Below are 20466 nucleotides of genomic sequence, written 5' to 3' on the forward strand. Positions count from 1 at the left end.
CTTCTCCTTCTCCTTCTCCTTCTCCTTCTCCTTCTCCTTCTCCTTCTCCTTTCTTTGAGGATCTGTGTAATTCTGTTTTATATGTTTGCTAACATATTTTTACCTCTGACTCTTTTTTCACTGGTCTGCATCTCCATATTACAACCAAACTAATTCTCATTTCAATTAGAAAAGCTGCTGTTAGAGATAAGCCATGTAAAGCAAAATTTAGAGAGGTCAAGAAAAGTTTAAAGACATCAAACCTGGCAAGCCTCAGTCCGGAGGCCCTGCAAACTCAACGCCTGTTACTATCAAGAGAATACTGTGTTTTAGGGCTACACATCTCCCCTATTCTTTAGTCTTGGCAGAATATTTGAGATTGCACGATACTCGGACTGGTTGGGATTTGTTAGCTGTTTGGCAGAATTCATCTGCAGGGCAGCAGCTGCATTCTTCTCACCTAGTATTTCATCACAACGATTATTTCAAATGTCCTGAGTCACGTTGTTTTGTTCAAATGTGAAGGCTACCTAAGATGAGTTGCACGAACAAGTAAAATTATTGCATTTAAAAGCTGATCCAACCATTCTGTGTAAGTCACAGAAAAACCTTACCTGAGCCAGAACACTTCAAGCACATCTATATATGGATGATTAAGAGAAGTAGCACAAATTTGGGGTTAGACAAAACATTCCTTCAGAGATTGTGATCTAAACCTCTACAATTTTTATGCAAAGATGACATTAATTGCTATCTGCTTTAAAAAAAGCAATAAACAAACAAATACCCACTAGGAAATGTGAACAGAGAGCAATATAAGTTTGCCTGTTGTGTATGGAAATGCATAAAAACATTTCAGCAGACAAGATGGTCAATGTGTGTTTTGTAACTTCAGTGAACTCTGACCTGGGATTCTGTCTCCATCTCAAAAACCTGTTGTTAAATTTGCCTGCCATCTTCCAGACTCCAGAGCTCTTTACTGCAGGGTGTGCCACACAACTGCATCTGTGTAACTCAGAAGATATTGCATTGACAAATATGTTTCTGCAATAGCTTTTGCCATTTCCCATATGGCCATATGTCAATAATGTCAGTGCTTTTGCCTTCAATGTCACCTGTATAAAGATCATTGATGAAGGTCCGTAACATTTATTCCCTGATTGTAACTTAATTTTTTTTCTGAAGCTTTGCAAATGGTGGAGATCTTAGTATATTATTATTGATTTCAGCTGTATCTGCATTGTCTTCTTTCCTTGGACATTTGTTTCGATTAATATTTAGTTATTTAAATATTTTTTAAATGTAAATTGGTTTCTGTATTTTTCTAGAAATAAATTACTTTATCCAAAGTATGAAAAAAAAAGGCAATTTAAAATGTCAAGTGGAGCAATCTTCAGCAGTTTCAGTTACAAATTTTGAAACCTGATTTTACCCAGACAACAACAGTAATAAACCTGGCTACCTTGAACAGCAAATTCTATTTCTAATTTACTAAAGGTATAAATCCTCTTTACTCTTTAGTTCTCTTTATTTCTCTCTGCATGATTTTAAAATCCTGGATCATTGCCTCTTAGACGACTGTGTATGTTTCTGCCTGTGACCACCTATGTGGGCCTGGGCAAGCCTTTTGTGCCAAAATCTTTAGAAATAACTTCTCAGTTTGGCTTCCTTACATTCTTTTGCCTTGTAACTCAAAATGATGACACCAAGATAAAGACTACTTTTGAAACCAGCAGCCTAAGGTTTTTGCATATCTGTTTTTGTCATCAAGATTTAATACCAGCACACAGTAAGAGAGCAGATCTAAAATTTTTGTCTCTTTCCCGATCTTTGGACTCTTCACGTTGCTGAAATCATTCTTGATCTTGGCTAAATCCTGCACTGTGCCATAGAGTGAACTGAGCTATCAAGCTCAGACATCACCATCAGTTCTGCTGTGCCAGCATGGATATCTGCATAGACCAGCAAATCCAACTGCTTGGCTGGCTAAATCAGCTCCTGCTGACCTCTCTAGGACAGCTACTTTAGTGCTCTAGTCTGGATGAGGAGCACACAGCTGAAGCAAATCTCCTGATTGTCCCCCCGCTTACGGTGTTCTTTTCTTACTGTGAAGGGATCCTGTACCATGCAAACTGTATCCACTTTGAACTAACCTCAAAGAACAGGAGCAGACTCAGTGCACTGCTGCTGTCAACTGGGATTGAAAGAGAGCTAATCTGAATTAAAACTACCTCAACATGAAATGGGTACAGCGTAGACTTTAGATCCTCAGCACAGTTTGCTCTACAGATTTACTTCTGTCAGGCTGCAGTATCTGCAAATCTAGACAGCCTGTGTTGTGCTACTGCTGCCACAGCTAGCTTAGGCATCTCTAAACTGCAATGAAGTCTTTGATACAGAAAAAGTACTTTATAATAAGATGTCTGGTACAGCCATTCTGGCCCCCCTCTCCTGCCTGAAAAGTAGCCTAAGTCTTGTGCCATGGCTCCTTCCCTTTTCCCTGCGTGTGTTCTCTCACCCAGTGAGAATCTGGGAAGTCTCACTATTTGCTCAGGACTTACAGATGTTCTGCAGCACCTACAGATGAGCCACAAACCATCAGGAAATCCTGGGCCTGTCCATGGGGTTCATGTATGTGTGCTTCATCAACCCATTTCAAGGACATGGTGAACCTGACCTTTTTCAGGGTATGCAATACAAATTCATGACACATAACATACACAAAAAATGTGATACTTTCTAAGCATGCTGTATCTACTGACAACAGCTTGTGTCATCAGCTTGTACATATCCAACAAGAGTGATACACCCTGGGGTGCCTGGGCTTGCCCATATCCTGCCTGGGAGTATCAGTCATTCCTAATCCAGCAGGCTATACCACCTAGGAATATCCTTCAGTCCAAAAGGAATCGTTGTCTGCTTCTTGGTTTGATGCCCTCTGGCTCCTTCACAGCACTTAGGGTTGAGTAACTGGGCTTACTTCTTGAGAGTGGCACTGCTCATCTCATGTTGAAACACTTGAACAGCCACAGAGAAAACCTCCTGAATGTCTCAGATTGATTATTGCTTATGTACTTAGCCAAAGTGTACATGCAAAAAGCTAGGACATTATGAGGTGGATATTGAGTCTAATGTATTATCGCTATTCAAACTGTCTTTTGATTAAAAAGAGAAATAGTGACAGATCTGAGAGGCATTTCTAAATTAATGCAGCAAACTTCCAGCCTTCTCCTGCATGCACAAGGAATTTTAAATTAGGAAAGCACCAGAGCAGATCCATGAATGTGTCACTATGAAAGTGCACAGAAACACACACAGCCTTGCTGCTGAGGTGGTATTTTATCCCCTGTTTTTGTTTTTTTTTCTCTTTATGAACAAAAAAGATGCTGCTTATTTCAAGACAAAAATCTTATTCTTTCTGGCACTCCATAGACAAAGATTTCAATAACATAGCTCTGGGGAGATCTGCTACTTGAGATACTGAAATCAGTTAATCCTACCACACAGTGACAACTCCAAGGATTAATTCATAGGATTGCATCAGGTTAATTCATGCTGTCATGCCTTTCCAGTACATTTTCACCCTGTGTTATGAGCCTGATTTCAGGATTTGGAAAGCACTTTTGTGTGATTCTTTAAGGAATATGACCTGTTTTTCTTTGTTGTAGGATCTAGAAAATGGAATATTGCAAAATTTAAGGAAAACTAAGCTAATAGATTCACTTCAATTTTGCAATTATCAGGAGTATTGTAGTCTTCAAGTTGTATATTGCACTTTTCAATATTTTTTTGACTGTTAATTTAAATTCTTCATGTTTTAAAAAATGCATTTAAATCATCAGCAATAACTTTGATAAAAAGGTCTATAAACAAAAAGATTTCCCATCTGGTCTTCCATTTCCATTCATCTTTCCTTTGCTAAACTGTAGAATAAATATCTACGTGGCCTGTTCCTTATTTCCATGATATTAAAAAAATAGAGGTCTATTTTACAAAAACTAGTATATGAAGAAAGTACTTTGAGTTACTCTTTATTTTGGAAGGTATTCCTGGAAATGAATAGGGATAATATTAGAAACAGTAAAAGTAACTTTCAAAATAAATCTTGCAGATTTATCAGGAAAACTGTACAAAGTATTTATGTGTCTCATAAACCTTTTAAAAATAGAATGGGGAATTTACAAAACTGGACCTGAAAATGGAAAAGTTTATCTATTAATAGAAATAGTTTACCCAACACATTGGTAACTGTACTCATTCATCCTTCTATGGAACTCTTACCTTGAATCTTTCTTTTTACTACACAGCCTTTGTGCAGAGGCCTCCTATGACATGTAACTTCCTACCAAAATTGCTGGGATAAGCTGGTGTAAGGACATGTGGCTGCTGGGGACCACAAGCACATTATTAACTGCCTCCACGTGAACCTTTGAACTGATAAATGTGCTAATGACCGGGGAATCAGAGAGAAGTTAGCATTACACTTGAGAACAGCAACTTGAGCAGAGAACAAATTCCACAGATTGCCACTTGAGATTTTTGATGAGTTTGCTCTTTTCCTTCCTCTTTTCCACAGCATTGATGACTGTGGACAAATTGATGACTTCTGTCTTATGAATGTCATATGAGATATGAAGAGACAGGTCAAGGAAATCAATGAAAGGACAACAACTACCATGTAAGACCAATTTCTAGCATCAGCATGACATCTTCACTTAAGTGCAAATGGCTTCCAACCTTCAAACAGCTCAATTTAAACATCTCTATGTTAGCATCTGTACAGTTACATCACACTAAATTTTTTTTATCCTTCCCCTCCCAGTCTTGGAATATTTCTCTCTTCAATTTATATTGCTTTAAGACAGCATGTTCAGGTTATGACAGTATGTCTTCTTCATCTGTCATTTCCTTTTGCTTTCCCTGCTTACCCTGTGTGTATGCTGACTTTATGACTCACTCTGAAGTGAATTGTTTACCTATTTTCCATCTGTTCAGCCAGAGAAGCCCATGAGCCTGTGTTCAAGTTTGCCATCTTACTAACCCTATACCTGGCACTTAAATACTAATGGATAGTGATGCACCTAAATGAAAGTGGCTTTCTGAGTCCATGAACAATCTAAACCTGATGGGCAATGAAGTTCTCTAAACAGAAAGGCATATTCAAATCAAATGATATCATATCCATTTCCCCCAGCCATTTTTTGTATATTATTGCATATAACTTTACTGTGAGAAGTGTTGTGGGTCTGAAAACATGTGTCACATGAGTGTGAGAACAATGTACAATATATCCCATGTGCTACTACAGATAGGAAAAACAGCAGATTATCCAAAGCTTGCTATATTTTTTTCCCACAGAATATAACTAACTTCTTGTAAGTGGAAGATTTGTGTACATTTACTAAGACAGAAAAACCTCAGTGTTAGAAATCAGGCCAAACTCTAGTTATCCTCCTAAGCCTAAGTAAACAGATTAAAGGGGGCACACCTCACTAGCACTGCACAGGAACCACAAAACTGCTCTGTACTTAGCATGGAAGTGTAAGATTCTTGTTGTCTCATTCACATGAGCCATTCTGACCAGCTGAACCGTGTGTAGCTATTTCTTCTCTGTCCCAAAAGCTTTGTCTGAGGACTACAGAAGCTGCTGTGGAGCAGTACTTTCAGAATCCAAACTCTGGGATGCCTCCCTGGGACCTTAGAGCTTACCCCACCCAGTAATACTGATGTATCTGGTGGATTAATTTCATCCTCACCTGGAGAGAGTGGAGGTTCTCACAGGAAGGGAGTGAGACCTTGGGCTGAGGGTATTGATCACATGGTACAAGCAAGTTCAATAGGAGTCAACTCTATGCATGTGAGAGAGAAACTGCTTACCTTGCCAGGTAAAAAAATTGAGTTTCTGGCTGTAGGTCAGTCAGTTCAATTTCTCTGTCTTATGCTCTGCTGGTCAGAAAAACAGTCCACTAATTGGAAAGAAAGGATTTGGCTAAAGAACATACGCATACAACTGTGTGATAGAATACTCAAATGACAAAATAATACCACGGTAGGGCCACCAAGCCCAATCACATCTCCTAATGAAGCTCCTGGTAATTAACATGACTGAAACAAATTATTACGAACAGAAAACAAAATCCAAAACAACAACAACAACAAAAAGAGAAAGAAAATAATGATTTATAAGAGCTGCAACTCCTATAAATCCTCTTCCATGGAGAATTTTTGCAGCGTATTTTGTCTTGTGTGTTACAGAAATATGTAATTGTGCTCAAAAAAACATAGCAAAAGTATTCTCCACTTAATTTTCGGTACTTTCACAAGGGATTTGTTTTAAATTTTCCTAGTTGCAAAAATTAAAATAAACAAATCAATATTCTTGAACTACATCTGTTTGAATTTTCAGTGACATTTTTTGCCTGATCCTCAGCTGGAATAAACTGATATAGCACTGGAGTCTCCTCAGTTTATACTGCTGAAAGTCTGGCTTCCTATCACATTTAAACATAAGGTTCTATTTAAAAATTAAGAACTTGATGAGACTATGGTCATGCTAGAGCTGAGATTGAAGTAAACCTGAGGCAGTTTGTAAAAGTAATGCTACCTAAAACCCTTCTGGAAACAGATCCCAAAAAAAACACTGTCTTATTATTAGAGATCAGATCAAAGACAATGCTGGCAGAAAAAAATATGAAATTCAAATGCCAATCTAATTTAACCAGTGGCTAAAAAAGCCTCTTAGGAAAAGCAGTCTACAAAGAAGTGGTTTCCATGAGTAGCTGCTTGGCGTACTGTGGCAGTGAGTCTGTGGAGTGCTGTTTTCCCTTATTATGATGGCCAAAGTAGCAATAATAGCACCAATGTCAGCAAATAGAAAAACAGGATGTGAAAAATACAAGAGCTGACATTTTAGTTTTCCCCAGATGTTTGACTGACAAGTCATCGGGTACTGACCAAAGGGAGCATGTGCTTCTTCACAAAAAAATCAGCCATTTTATGACCAAGACTTGTTTTCTTCTTTTTGAACTTTTAAGCCCATGAGCAACTCTATAAAAAAGTACAGGAAGCTGAGAATAAAAAGGAAACCCATTAAGAAACAAAACAATAAGTGGATGGATTTTAATGTTGTCCATTATAAAGTTCATTTAAAAAAAAAAGATACATCAGCCTCTGTTGTTAACATAAGTTATGGTCAAGTGTAATTTCCTTAGGGAGTCTTATCTGCACCTTTAGCTACGTAGCCCAGTCCTCTGGACTTATTCTTTGGAACTGGATGGCAAAGAAGTTGTGTCTCACTTCCAGAGCTGCCCTAGCCCCAGGATACTGACTGAGTAAATATAAAAAGATCAAAATTAGGACTGTCATGAGTTCTACACACTTGCTAGGGATGAGAGGTCATGTAGTTTGCCTTCCCATGAATTGGGAAAGTATTGTAAAGTAGCAAACATCCACCTTCCCTCCTCTTTTGGCTTCGCACTTCTCTGCAGTGAAAGAGCATAAAATAGTAATCTGCCACAAAGCCATTTTAAAGTTTCTTGGTCCACAATCCCATCAAGCCATGAGTGCTAACTAGTAAGTTGTTTGTAGCCAGGACATTTCAAGAAAGACAAGAGATAGGAAAAAATATAAGAACAACGATGGGAATGCTGTTCAGATGTTACAATTTAACTTGAGGGCCCTTAGAAACTGAGAGTATTCACAGAGATTTTCTGTTATAAGACTATGTCAAGTAAACTTAGGAAGCAGACTGTACAGGAAAACGTTAGTACATGAGATTGCTGTCTAGCAGAAGGAAAGTCAGACCTCATAGTAGGATGTAGAATGATGCTAAGTAAATGGTAGCAACTAAACTACCATGCAACAAGCACAGTTGCACAGTACAGCAACATCATGCATCCATCTAATTATGAAAAAGTTCAAAAAGCATCTGCTGAAATACCTGAATCATGTGAGATTAAAGGACAGACAATAAGAGAGGCTCCAATAGGATGGATGACAAGATCTAGTGGGCATAGTACAAGAACATTCAGAGAAAAGATGGTCTATGAAGGAGGATGGATAATCCTAGTGTGTGAATCTAGAAAGAAACAGGTGAAAAAAAAACAAGAAAAAATAAATTCAAACCAAAGGACACAGCAAAAGTGCAGTTCTGAATAAATGGGTTTGGGATCACACTAAGTAATGTAGCCATCTAAACTGTTTCTGCTGATAGGACTGCATTTTAGACCTTAGTCCTAGCCTCTGTATGCCTCTATTCCAGTTACAAAGAGGATAATTTATCTTTTTCAAAGTGACATGGTACGATCCTCAAATACTAAAGGAATTCCTGAGAGATGAAAAAGCTACTTTTGTCAGAAAAGCAGAGACTAAAATGATCTTAAATAGAATGTATCTTATTTAATGATATTCAGTGAGGACACTGGTATTGCCAGCACACTGTACCATTTTACTATTAAACCAGAGTGCCTGCAAATAACCTTATTTTACTCTTGGTTTACTGCAAGAAGTTGTTATTAAAACTAATCAAAGTTTACATATAGACACAAACTAAATATTAGTCATGCATAAGCATTTATGACAGGATGTGATAAATGCCTTATTTCCATGATAAAAGTAGGGATTGTTGTCTGAGCTTAAAAGCTTCTGGTTGCGTATTTACACTCTAGGCTATGGACATGCTTACCTGATAAAGATTTAGTCTGTGGAAGAGTCTTCCTGTAAAGTACTGAGCTTCTCCTCAAAATTATTAAGACTAGCTTAAACATAAAGACCAGAGAGAAAACATTGATGGGGGAATAAGATGCACAATTTAATGATCACTGAGTAGAGACTCAGGACTATCTAATCTGAGAGACTTTCTGGCTACCTGTTAGGATATTTATTCATTAATATCTCCAAGAGAAAGAGCAAATTCCCATAACACCACGTCTGGCAATGTGGGATTGTAAAGCAGGAGCTAAATATTACCACTAATTACTCAGTGATCAATAAAAAATATTACTCACTGAGACTACTGATGATTTCATTTTCACTGGAGGTTTATAACATAACATATATGAAACAGCAGTATGAGATGAGGTATGCTGTACTTCACATATCAATAAGAGAGAGAAACAGAAGTTACATCAGCAAGGCTAATTTTCAACAAACATTCTTGACTTGAAATTTTAAATTAACATATTTTAAAATAGAAAGAATGATCTATATTCATAGTGGCATAAATGCCCAATAATGTAATGTAATCTACTTATTTTATAACAATACAGACCCAGTAACATTTTCAATTGTCAACATTTATTCAATAAAGTGCTCAACATCAGTCAACTGACAAAGTTTACTCCCTGCAGACAGGAAGAAATAAGGAAAGCAAACCTTATAAAGGCTGAAGGAAAAAGGAGAAAAGGCTTTACTGGGAGGAAAAAAGGGCAGATAGCTGGAGAAGAGTGTTTTCTGCAGTGGGGCACTGTGTCATAAATGCTGCTTGCAGAGAACTTCCAGCTAATAAATTCTTACCTGTATTTCTGGAACCTGTAATTACGAAAAAAGATGACATGTGGGGAAGATGAAGTATTATTCCATGAATTATTGATAGTGACCTTTTTAGAGGCTGAAGTTCTACATTAGATAAGGTGAGCCAAAACTCAATGAAGTCACAGAAAAATTTCAGTTTTCCATGTGCTAGTGACAGGCCATGCTGTTATCACCTCCATATACACACCCACACTACTGTTCTATTTGTTTCCTGACAAAATTATTATCTCTGGCTTTGCATAGCTCCAGGGTCTCTGCATGAAATTTTTGGTCTCTTTTTATAGGAATCAAGTTATTGAATACCTGTTCTGGGAACACCCCAATAAACATTTTTTCCAGCCAATTTGAGTCAAAGGCAAAAATTGTCATTGCATTTTTCAGAATCCCTGCCCTCATATTTAGAGAGATCTATAGAGATTTTTCAAGAAAATCTAAAAGATGGTGCTTTGGTCTCTATTTCTAGAAAACACACTGAATTAAAAAAAACAAAAAACCAAAGAAAACCAAAACCTTGTTTGGCATAAGTAATTTACAAAAAGACAAAAAAAATCACCTAGAAGGCCAACAAAATGTTTCTAAATCTAGGTATATATTATGGAAAATGCGCAAAATTTTATGAGGGAAAGAACAGGAAACTTTCTCCATCTCTTTTTTTTATCTGATAGGATAATTTTTTTTAATGTTTATAAAGCTTCAGCCTTGTTTTTAACTTTTAGGAAACTAGATCCAAGAACATGTCATTATTTTACTAAACTATTTGGTTCTTGCTCATCTAAGTTGTATTTTCTCATGTGATGCTTGCCAATAAATCAATACTTTCTGTTTGAGAACGGACATGTCTTGTGAGCCACCCACCAAACAGCTCACAAGAATCTTCAAAGTGAGATTGCAAAGGATCTCCTGAAGCTAGTTTCCCTACCTGAACCACCCAAAAAAGTGGGCAAGCCTTTCTAAGAGCTTGCTTGCTCTGGACTTCCATCAGATAATTCCAGATCTCCATTTGTAAAAACTGGTATACTCCAGGATCTACTTGGAATTTAACCATTTTTCAGTAAACAGTATGAAATGACTGCCCTATCTGATGGCATGGCATTTTAGTAAATGGAACATTTGTTTGTATTCAAACCTCTCATATTTCCCATGAAGTGCCATCTGTTTGATTAAGTGAAATGATGCACATATGTGATAAGATGTCACAGTTGGAAAAGGGATATATTTTTAAAGTGCTCTAAAAGCCAAAAGCATTTATGAAATCTGATATATGTGAATTGACAGCATGCTACACTTATGAAAGTCAACTTTTATTATGGAGGACACAAAAATTGTCTCCTACAGATATGTCTCTATGGTGTGTTAAAGCCACAGACAAACAAACGTGGTGAGATTTTCTTGTAGGCAAAATCAATAGCTTGCGGCTGGTGCTTCCTGAAACAGTACACCAGGGATCTCTCTTGCCACTGCTGAGTGGCATGTAGCAAAGCTTTCATAAAGTTATGAAATGCCTTGCAATTCACATGAATCACTCTTAAACTATTGTAAGCATTTGTATCTACCCAAATATTTTGTCTGAATACTTCAAATTTTGTTAAGAGGAATGAACACTGAGTCTGTGAGCACCTGTAGGACTGGAAATGTGAATAGGTATGAAACTTAGGATAGCGATGCCATTAATCAGCGAAAATCCTGATACAGATTACATGGTTCTTAGGCCTCCTTCTCCCTCCCCAACCTTCCCCCTCAGCCCCTCAGCTCCTGTGTTAGCCAAAGTCTGCGCCAAATAGCTTCAAAAACACAGGAGACTCATTGTCTGTCCTGGATGAGCAGGAACACCCATTTCACAAGGAGCTGCGAGCACTGGCTGTGCATTGCATAGGCTGCATCGTTTCCAGCAGCCTCAGAGCACTGAAAGTGGAAGAGGAGCTGTGATTTCTGCAGCACAGTCACACAGGGTCCTCCTAAGGACCTGAAGAGACCATCATGGGTATAGCTGTGCGGGGATGTCCCTGCTCGTGGAGAAGGCTTGGACACCTTAACTCTACTCCCTGTATGTGACATGACAGGTCAGGGTAATCATCAGGTAATCATAGAATGGTTAGGGTTGGAAGGAACCTTAATGATAATCTAGTTTTCAACACCCCTGCCCTGGGCAGGGTGAGCTCCCAGGAGACCAGCCTCGCTCAGAGCCCCATCCAGCCTGGCTTTGAACACTATCAGGAATGGAGCATCCACAACGTAACGTGTTGTGGGCAGATTTTGTGGATGGTATACTCCGAAACTTCTTTATGGTCTGTCAAAAATACTGACGGGCGCACTCAGCGGGGAAGAGGAAGCTCAGAGATCTCCAGCGGAGCCGCAGGGCGGCACCTCTGGGCATGCCAGCGGAGCTGGGCGCCGGGACACACACCTGCGACAACCCCGCCAGCCCTGAGACCCTTCCCCCGTCCCGTCCCGCCCCGTCCAGCGCACCCGCACGCCCCGGGGGACGGGGCTGCGCCTCGTCCCGCCCCAGCCCGCACCGCGCGGCGCAGGCAGGGCGTGAGGAGAGAGGTGCAGGCAGCCCCCAGCCTGCCGCTTCTCATTCTCAGTCTCCCTTCCTCCTCCTCCTGCCCCGCTGCGGCCCAGCGCCGCGGCAGTGCCGCCCCGGGGAGCGAGGGCAGAGCCCGGCGCAGGATGGCCGCGCCGCCGGGCTCGGCGGGGCTCTGGGCGCTGCTGCTACCGCCGCTCCTCGCCCTCAGCGCGGCGCAGCCGGGCCCCGCCGCCTCCCGCGGGACGGGGCTCAGCCTCCACCCGCCCTACTTCAACCTGGCGGCGGCCGCCCGCATCTGGGCCACGGCCACCTGCGGGGAGGCGGCGGGCGGCGGCGGGCGGCCGCAGCTCTTCTGCAAGCTGGTGGGGGGCCCGGCCGCAGCCCCGCTGGGACGCGCCATCCAGGTAACCGGGCGGCCGCGGCCCTTCCCCGCGCAGCACCTCCCCAGCCCGCGCCGCATCCCCGGGCTGGGTGGGTGGGCGGGTGGATGTCTTCTTAGGGGGTCTGACGTGACCCTGCTGTGCGCGGTCTCCTTTCCTCCTCGCTGGGAGTGTGCTATGGGAATAGAAGGGGAGCGTGGAGCGGCGGGAGCCCAGGCGGGGAAGTGCCGGGCAGGATGGATGGAAGCGGCTCCTCTCCCCGCGCACCTGCCCTCGAGTGTCCCCGCGCCTGCCCTCGGGTGTCCCCGCGCCTGCCCTCGGGTGTCCCCGCGCCTGCCCTCGGGTGTCCCCGCGCCTGCCCTCGGGTGTCCCCGCGCCTGCCCTCGGGGGTCCCCGCGCCTCCTGGGGCCACACACCCACACACCGCCTCGCCGCGGGGCTGCGGCTGCTGCCGGGCGTGTGTCAGCTGCTCGGGCACCTGCGAGTGCCTCCGGGTGGTGTTTTGTGGCCTCAGAGCGTGTCCCGTAGTCTGCGGTGAGCAGCGAGATACTGCTGGGGATAAGCCAGCGAGCCTGGGGGAATGGATGTGACGGGACTGCACTGGCGGTGCTGGCTGGACAGCGGGAATCTTTCTGCAGGCGGCGGGAAAAGAGTGCTGGCTTTAGTCAAGTATTTTGTGGCATTTTAGAAGCAGAAAATGTGAGGCTTATCGTTTGTGCCTTGCGTTGCCTGTGGGAGGAAGCCGGAGACTCCTTGGGACTCTACAGGGAGTGTAAGCACAGAAAGGATCATGCTGTTCTTTCCTAGCATAGCATGAGATTACTGCGCAGGTTTTGTGCCAGTCACAAGAAAGATAACAATAAACTGCAAAACTTCTGAAAAAGGATTAGTGGAAATATATCTTTCCTTTGGAAGAAACATGTATTTACACATTTGTTAGAGGATAAGGAAGGAGTAAAAAATGCACCAAACTGTTGTACTGTGATAGATGCTTGGTATCTGATCAGAGCTTTGTTAAAAGAAGGGGACTTTCCTGAAGCCTCGGGCCTTCCAAAATTATTTTAATTGTATTCTTTCTTGGTGGGAGGAGAACCAGGAAGAAGCTGCAATTTGAAAGGGATTGTGAAAGTTTAAAGGTCCTCCTTTAAGGCAGAAAGTCCTGACTTTAGGCAATACAGAAAGCATACAAGTAAATTTTTAGGATATTGGAAGAAGAGCTAGTGTTTCAAGGTCTTATGAGATGTTTGCATGTTTAATAGTGAAATACACCTTAAGATACGGTTTCAGAAGGGGTTGCAGTGGATTACAGAGTTGTTCTTTTAATTTTTTTAATGAGAATAGGCTCAAGAGAGGGGGAGAGGACTAAGAAGGTGAAGCATGTGTATTCCTTGCCATGTGCCAGAAGGGAGCGTGCACCGTCATGCAACCTGCTCTCACAGTTCATTGGGCAGCCACAGCCAGCTGTGTGCTTTGCTCTGGACTTCCCTCTGCCATAACTACCTGCCTCACAATGAAATCTTATCTCTCTCTCTTTATATTACCTTTTATCTCTGTAGTGTTTTCAGTCATAAAAAAAGCTCAAAGTACTTTGGAGATGCTTACAGGCTGAGTAGTATACAATTCTAGTAAAAGGGAAACTGGGAGACAGGTATTATGCCTAAACTGAGTTTACAAAAAAAAAGGTTGTGATGAGCAGGAAACTGCTTGGTTTGCTCTTTCTAACACACCTTGGAGGTTTAGGCACCCATCCTTCCATACCAAGTGCAATACCCATGTTTAAAGTTGCCTGAAACAGCTGTGTCTCCAGGTAAATTGTAAACCCAGCAATCTCTCAGCAACTTGCTACAGCCCACTGCTGCAGTGAAATCTCAAACTCACATTCCTTGAAGTATCAGAAATCACAGGGTAATAAAAATCAGCCAAAGCAGACATCAGATAAACTTGTCAAGCAAGCGGAACGAAGCCTGCATGTTGCCATTGATGGTTTTTGTAGTTGTTCCCTTTATATACTAACACTCAACTGGAAATGAGGGTTTGCCGTGTAAAGGAAGACAGACACTAGAAAGGGGGGAATTCTTCTTAAATGTTTGACTTGCAGGTCCTAGGTTAGAGGGCTGTTACGGTTCCTGCCCGATGAAAGTTCCCAGAAGGACTACTGATAGCTCAGCCCTGGCACGAGGAAGCGTGTTGTGCCTCTCAGAGCGCTTGTGTAAGCACAGATACCACAGCGTCTCTTTCCAGTTTTAACAAAGCCCCATTGAGGTACATAACATGAATGCTTCTGTGGTTTACCAGTAGTTGTTGTGGTTCAAGAAAGGCTGGAAAGTCTTTCAAAAGGCAAGGGAAATCCAGACCAGGAAAATGCACAATGTGTATATTCTCAAGCCACTTCACCTCTCAAGTTCAAATGTAAACAAGAGAATTTCTTCTTTCATGGAAAATTGGAAAGAATTGCATTAAACTTTTACAGAACATGGGCTTCCATAGAAGAATATAAAATCAGCAGAAGTATTCAAGTGTTGTTTCTTAAAATTGTGAGGAAAGGTCATGTGGCTTTTACAAAGTGATAGGTGTAATGGCCGCTGTATCGTGCTGGTTCAAGTTCAAGTGATACCGCACACTTGAGTCACTCTCTTTTGGACTCTCTGCAATGCTGGATTGCAGGAGTTGCAATAGGGAAATTGGAAAGGAGGTGCAGAATGTGATCCTCATTCTGGCAAAGGGAGCAGACAGCTCTGTTGCCAGTGCTATCTGAAAATAAGGCAAAGAGGACGAGCAGCCCCAGCATTATTTCCATTGCTCTGCCATTGGTTGTTCTTGTTCAGCTTGTCATTTAGTGATATATCTTTTAATGAAGCCTGTAATAGCCAGCAAATCCAGAAAGAGCATTTAGATGTTGTTTTAAGGTGGTCAGTGGGGTGGCCAGTCCCTTTGTGGGCAGCTCAGCCAAGGCTCTTAAGGCAGTGCTTGACATATGCTGTGGAAAGAGGTGGGTTTCCCTTATGTAGCACACTGGCATGTGGGACAATGACTTAATAAGAACAGTGTTGAGTGAAGAAATGCACAACAGCATAAAATATTTCAGCAGCTGATAGATAAGTGGCATGCCTGGTTTTGCCTGCCAGTCTGTCCACAGTGGTGTGCAGGCGTGAGTTAAAGTCTAACTGCATACCTGTCCTGCCCTACCAGTGGGCACAGAGCTGCTAGGTATGAAATAGTGAACAGATCCCTTATTGTTGTCACTTTCTTAGAGGTGAGACATTTTCATCCCTGTGTGTCCCTGGTCTCTACTAGCTTATTTCAGCAAACTCTTTCATGCAGTTCCAGGTCTCTCCTTTGCTTTGGAGAAACAGGGGAAAGGAGGGTAACAAGGTCACCAGCAAATGCACACCTGCCTGTCTGATGAACTGCAGCCAAAATCAAACCAAATTTCAAGGCTGAATCTACTGGAATGGAGACGTGTCCTGTAGCAGCCAGGCTGAGCACGATGTGCCTGAGGTGCTGCCAGTGGGAAGGAAGGAAGGCTGCTCTGTCCAATAATTTTTTTTCTTTCATTTTTGTTTTGCTGCCTAGTTGGCAGGCTTGCTGGAATGTAGTTTAAATAACTGAAACTCCAGCTGTTGCAATGAAATTCTTTGAATTATGTGCCCAAAAAGAGAAAGATGGTATCTTGAGTTCAGATCAAGTGCTCTGGTATAGTGAAATCACATAAGAGCATGTAAATTAAACTCTTGTGTTTAATGCTCCCCATTGTTTTCTTCTCATTCAACCTTTCTTTGAGGTTGTTTCCAGATCAAAGCTGAAACTGCTGTAACAGCAACTGTTTCCTGTGTACTTCCAGCCTGATCATTGTGAATGTAATTTAGTTCTGAAGACTGTATTTCAAGCCCATTATAAAGCTATTTAGGAAAGCTTGCCCTATTGTAACATATATGTCAGAACTCAGGTATGCATTTGTCAGGGAAGATGCTCTGATGTGGTAGTAACTGCAGTTGCCAGTGCAGATTGATTTCTCAGGGTATGGATTTTTGCAGATAGTGACATGATGTTCTTTGTCCTCACTGCAGAAACTGGCAGCATTGCCTGTAGCTAGCTTGGGCTGATGTGTATCTGCTGCAGAAAACCAACTGAATCAGAGTCCTGGCATATTGTAGTTTGTATTAAAGTCAGCCAAACTATCTTCTCTAACAGAGCTGGAGGAGAATCGTGTTGTAACATGACCCCAGCTATAGTTAACCAACTTGTGTATGTATTTAGTCTCTTTGAACTCTCAAGAGTTAACCCCCAGCCAGATTGGCATTGGCTGTGCTGAATCAGAACAGTTAATGGTAGCCATGTCTTCTGGAAACTGCATCATATTCTGGGCTTTATGGAAGGGGTGGATGAGGGTGGAACTATTGCTAGATGCAGATGCTGAAATTATTGCTCTTGATGCAGAGATACTCAATTCAGTGAACACCTTGGTTTCATAGTTGAAAGGCATAGGATGGTATATTCGTATCACATGAGACTGATGAAGCGTTTTCCAATCCTGTTGGAAAAATAACTATGGTAGATGTTAAATAAATTCTGCTAAATATCTTAAACTCACCAAGTTTACAAGACTGCACCCAGCAACAGTGTGAGAGCTCTTCTGTTACTCCTCTAAAAAGCAGACAGGTATGATTGCTCCAGTTACTTTACACTGGTTAGTCTGACAGCAGCAACAAACAAAACAATGGCACTTATATAGGAGTCTGTTAAATCTTAAAAGGTAGGAACGTGCTTCATGCCAGGCAGCGTGGATTGTGGAAAACCACAAAAGATTTGTCACATGCAGTTGATAAGGTAACATATGTGCCATTTTCTTTATTTTAAACAGGAGTCCAGCACAGTGTGAGCAACTCACAGACTGATGGATTAAGTAGTCCTACTGAAGGAGCCATGGCAGGTGTACTGCCATTCAATGAAAATGTTATTTTTCTATAAAGATCTGTAGCTGGCATTTTTACTTATCATCACCACCTAGAGATTGGAATATGAAGCGAATGAGACACTAAAAAGACCCCTTAATAACTAATTTAAGCAGTTCAGCACTAATCCTAGTAGACTGTAAAATGCGTTGTCTTGGAAATAAAAATAGCTTGTGGGGCAAGCCAAGATATGAAATCAAAAGGCAATTTTCTTGAAGTTTATTCATCTTTATTGTACACAGAGCTTAAGAGACTCTCAAAGGGCATCTCTGGATTGTGGCTTTAGTTGTGGAGTGGAAATTGGGCAGTAACTTCTTGAAATGAAGATACAATGGCATTCTTTAAAAGGAAGCTTAAAGGGAACAGTCTTGCATTTTCCATGAGTACGTGTTGTTTAGAAAACTCTGATTCAGGATGTATTATAATGGCATGAAAAAAAATGAAAACAGTGTTATAAAATATGAATACCAAACTTATAGCCAAGTAACAGAGCCTTTTTGTAATGATTCTATATATACCAGGCTATGTGCATATGTGGATATTTCATGGTGTTTTAGAAGAATTGAGGATAATTTGTTTGTTGTTCCTAATCCAGTTCTAAGAATCTTTATTTCACTGATTTTTTGCAGATTTCCTACAGACACCTCTGTAGAAGTAATATAGCTAATTTCACCCAAGTGTCAATAAGTTAGTATTTACTGTCATTCCCTTATTGAGATTTCTGAAGTTTTAGTTTGTAATATAAAAGTTAATGTGTTTCAGTGTGTAATTTAATTAACAGGGGAATAATTCATGCATTAAAAATTACGGTATATAAAGGAACAAAATTTACCCATATTTTTAGTCAATCCATTAACAACCACATGTGTCATCAATGCATAAGATGTTGTCTGAGACCATGTTTTTGATTGATTGTGTTTCAGGGCCAGTTCTGTGATTACTGCAATGCTGCTGATCCCAGCAAAGCTCACCCGATAACCAATGCCATTGATGGCACTGAGAGCTGGTGGCAAAGTCCCCCTCTTTCCGTGGGCTTGAAGTACAACGAAGTCAATGTCACCCTAGATCTGGGGCAGGTAAGTGCCTGAGCTACGGGGTGAGGTGTCATCGTTTCTTGCATTTGTGCATATCCTTTGCAGTTGGGAGAGACCTTTGAGATGATGGTTTTTACTTCCTGACATCACAGCTTTTTTGTCTAATTTGTGTTCTGTAATTTTTTACCAAGTCGACTGCATAGTATATAAAGTAATTATTTTCCTTTAGGAATTTCAGTGATGGGGTTTACTGCCACTGGGATCACACAGATGTAGTGATAGTGTACTTTCTTGCACAAACACTGTAACTCATTAATTTGAAGTGACATGGGGGGACTGCTTAGTTGAAACTCAAGCTGTGCCTTCTGTTTGATATTCCCCTTTTCCATGAGCTCAGAGAGAGAGGCTTCATGATCTCTGTGCAGGCACACATTTTGAGAGTAATGTTTGGAGTCTGCTTTTGCCTTAGGGATCCTTCTGGCTTCTCTGTCATCCAGCAAGATCTTCAAGATAGAAAAATACTGATAAGGTGGTCTAAAAGGGAAGGGACAGCAAAACCAGTGTAATATGAATTAGTAATGAGACAGTAGGAACACCCATATTTCCACTGCAAGTGATAGGCAAGTAGCTGAGAGTAAAGCCTCTATCTGTTTTTTAAGTCACAGGGATGGATTCTCAGCTGCCATAATTGGGTGCTGATCCAGTGAAATTACACTGTGCAAGTTCACACCACATGAAAACACGTTTGTAAATATAGGTGTGGGCCTGCAAAATATATGTATAGACTTGAATATATGTTTTGGACAGCAGTAACTGTTTATTGACTGATTATATAGGACAGGCTTTTTTGAGTAGACCTTCAATTTAGTTGACAGCAAGGTGGGGGAAAACTAAGGAAGTATTTCTCTGTGACTTGGCTGCCATTTTTGCTGAGGATTCAGGTGCTACTTATTTTACAATTTGCCTTACATGGTATTCTAGTACTCTTGTTCCTTCCATGGCTGGAATGGTTCTCATTCTGAGGATATCTTTATTCAGTGTTTCTGTATCCAGTAGAGCTGCAGTGCAGAAATGCTGTACTAAACTTCTTTTCCTGCTGTGCACTTTTTACCTTCTTTGGAGGACCTACTGACAGACACCTTACTTTTTATGTGCTGAGTAAACTTCTGAGAAACCTCCTTCCTTGAGAGGAGGGATATGAACTAAGTGTCCTCTCTTCATGGGACTCTTTGGACACCAGCAGCTATGTGCTAAGACTTCTGTAGTTGTTAAAGGATCTCTTAGAGCGAGGTTGCATGTTTCTCATTACTCTGGTACTACTTGAAAAGATGATTCTGATTCCCCTTTCTTGGAAATTAAAGCAGTCCAAGACAAAGCTGAAAAATTACTCCATGTTCTATGATCAGGAATGAATCATTTTACCTGGTGGATGGATGAGGGTTTGGTAAGATTCATATGATTTTTTTTTTCCCCATATGATTTTTTTTCCCCCCACTTCACAGGCATTGTCTCATATCTGCTTTCATCCAGTTAAACCTTAACCTCAGGATTTGTTTGAACCTGAGATTCACTTTTGACATTTTGCTTAGTATGTTCACTCCTGAATTCATGCAGTAGCACACAGTACTGATTAACATTAAGTATTGTGACAAAGTCTACTCAAGTGAACAGGTAAGCACTGAGACCCCAATTCACCATACCTTATTACATGGCCCTAAATATTAAGAGCTTGGTGTGTCTTAATGATGCAGGCTTTCTTAGTAATCAACAGAGACAGTTTTTCAGAGTGCAGTTCTCCTTCAGCTGAGCTGAGCTGAAGACTTTGGGTTTTAAGGAAAGATAAATCTTCTTTAAGTTAGATGTGTATCTAAGTATGTATCTAAATACAGAACCACATACTGTAACATTGAAAAGATTGAACAGAGATGTAGTTTTCCTCACTATTGTGTTTTCTCCTTTTTCTTTCCTCTTCTCTTCTCTTCTCTTCTCTTCTCTTCTCTTCTCTTCTCTTCTCTTCTCTTCTCTTCTCTTCTCTTCTCTTCTCTTCTCTTCTCTTCTCTTCT

The 20466-nt window shown here is 41.1% G+C and overlaps 1 protein-coding gene across 1 annotated transcript in view; it reads left to right on the top strand.

Moving 5' to 3' along the window:
- Window positions 1-12180: 12180 nt before the first annotated feature.
- Window positions 12181-20466, top strand: part of LAMA3 (laminin subunit alpha 3) — a 111507-nt gene continuing 103221 nt past the window's right edge. The window contains exons 1-2 of the mRNA XM_015652537.2: window positions 12181-12441; window positions 18293-18445. Coding sequence (XP_015508023.1) covers window positions 12181-12441; window positions 18293-18445 — 414 coding nt within the window. The remainder of the gene's footprint in view (window positions 12442-18292; window positions 18446-20466) is intronic.

This window comes from Parus major, chromosome 2, assembly GCF_001522545.3.
Source record: "Parus major isolate Abel chromosome 2, Parus_major1.1, whole genome shotgun sequence".
NCBI classification, from domain to species: domain Eukaryota; kingdom Metazoa; phylum Chordata; class Aves; order Passeriformes; family Paridae; genus Parus; species Parus major.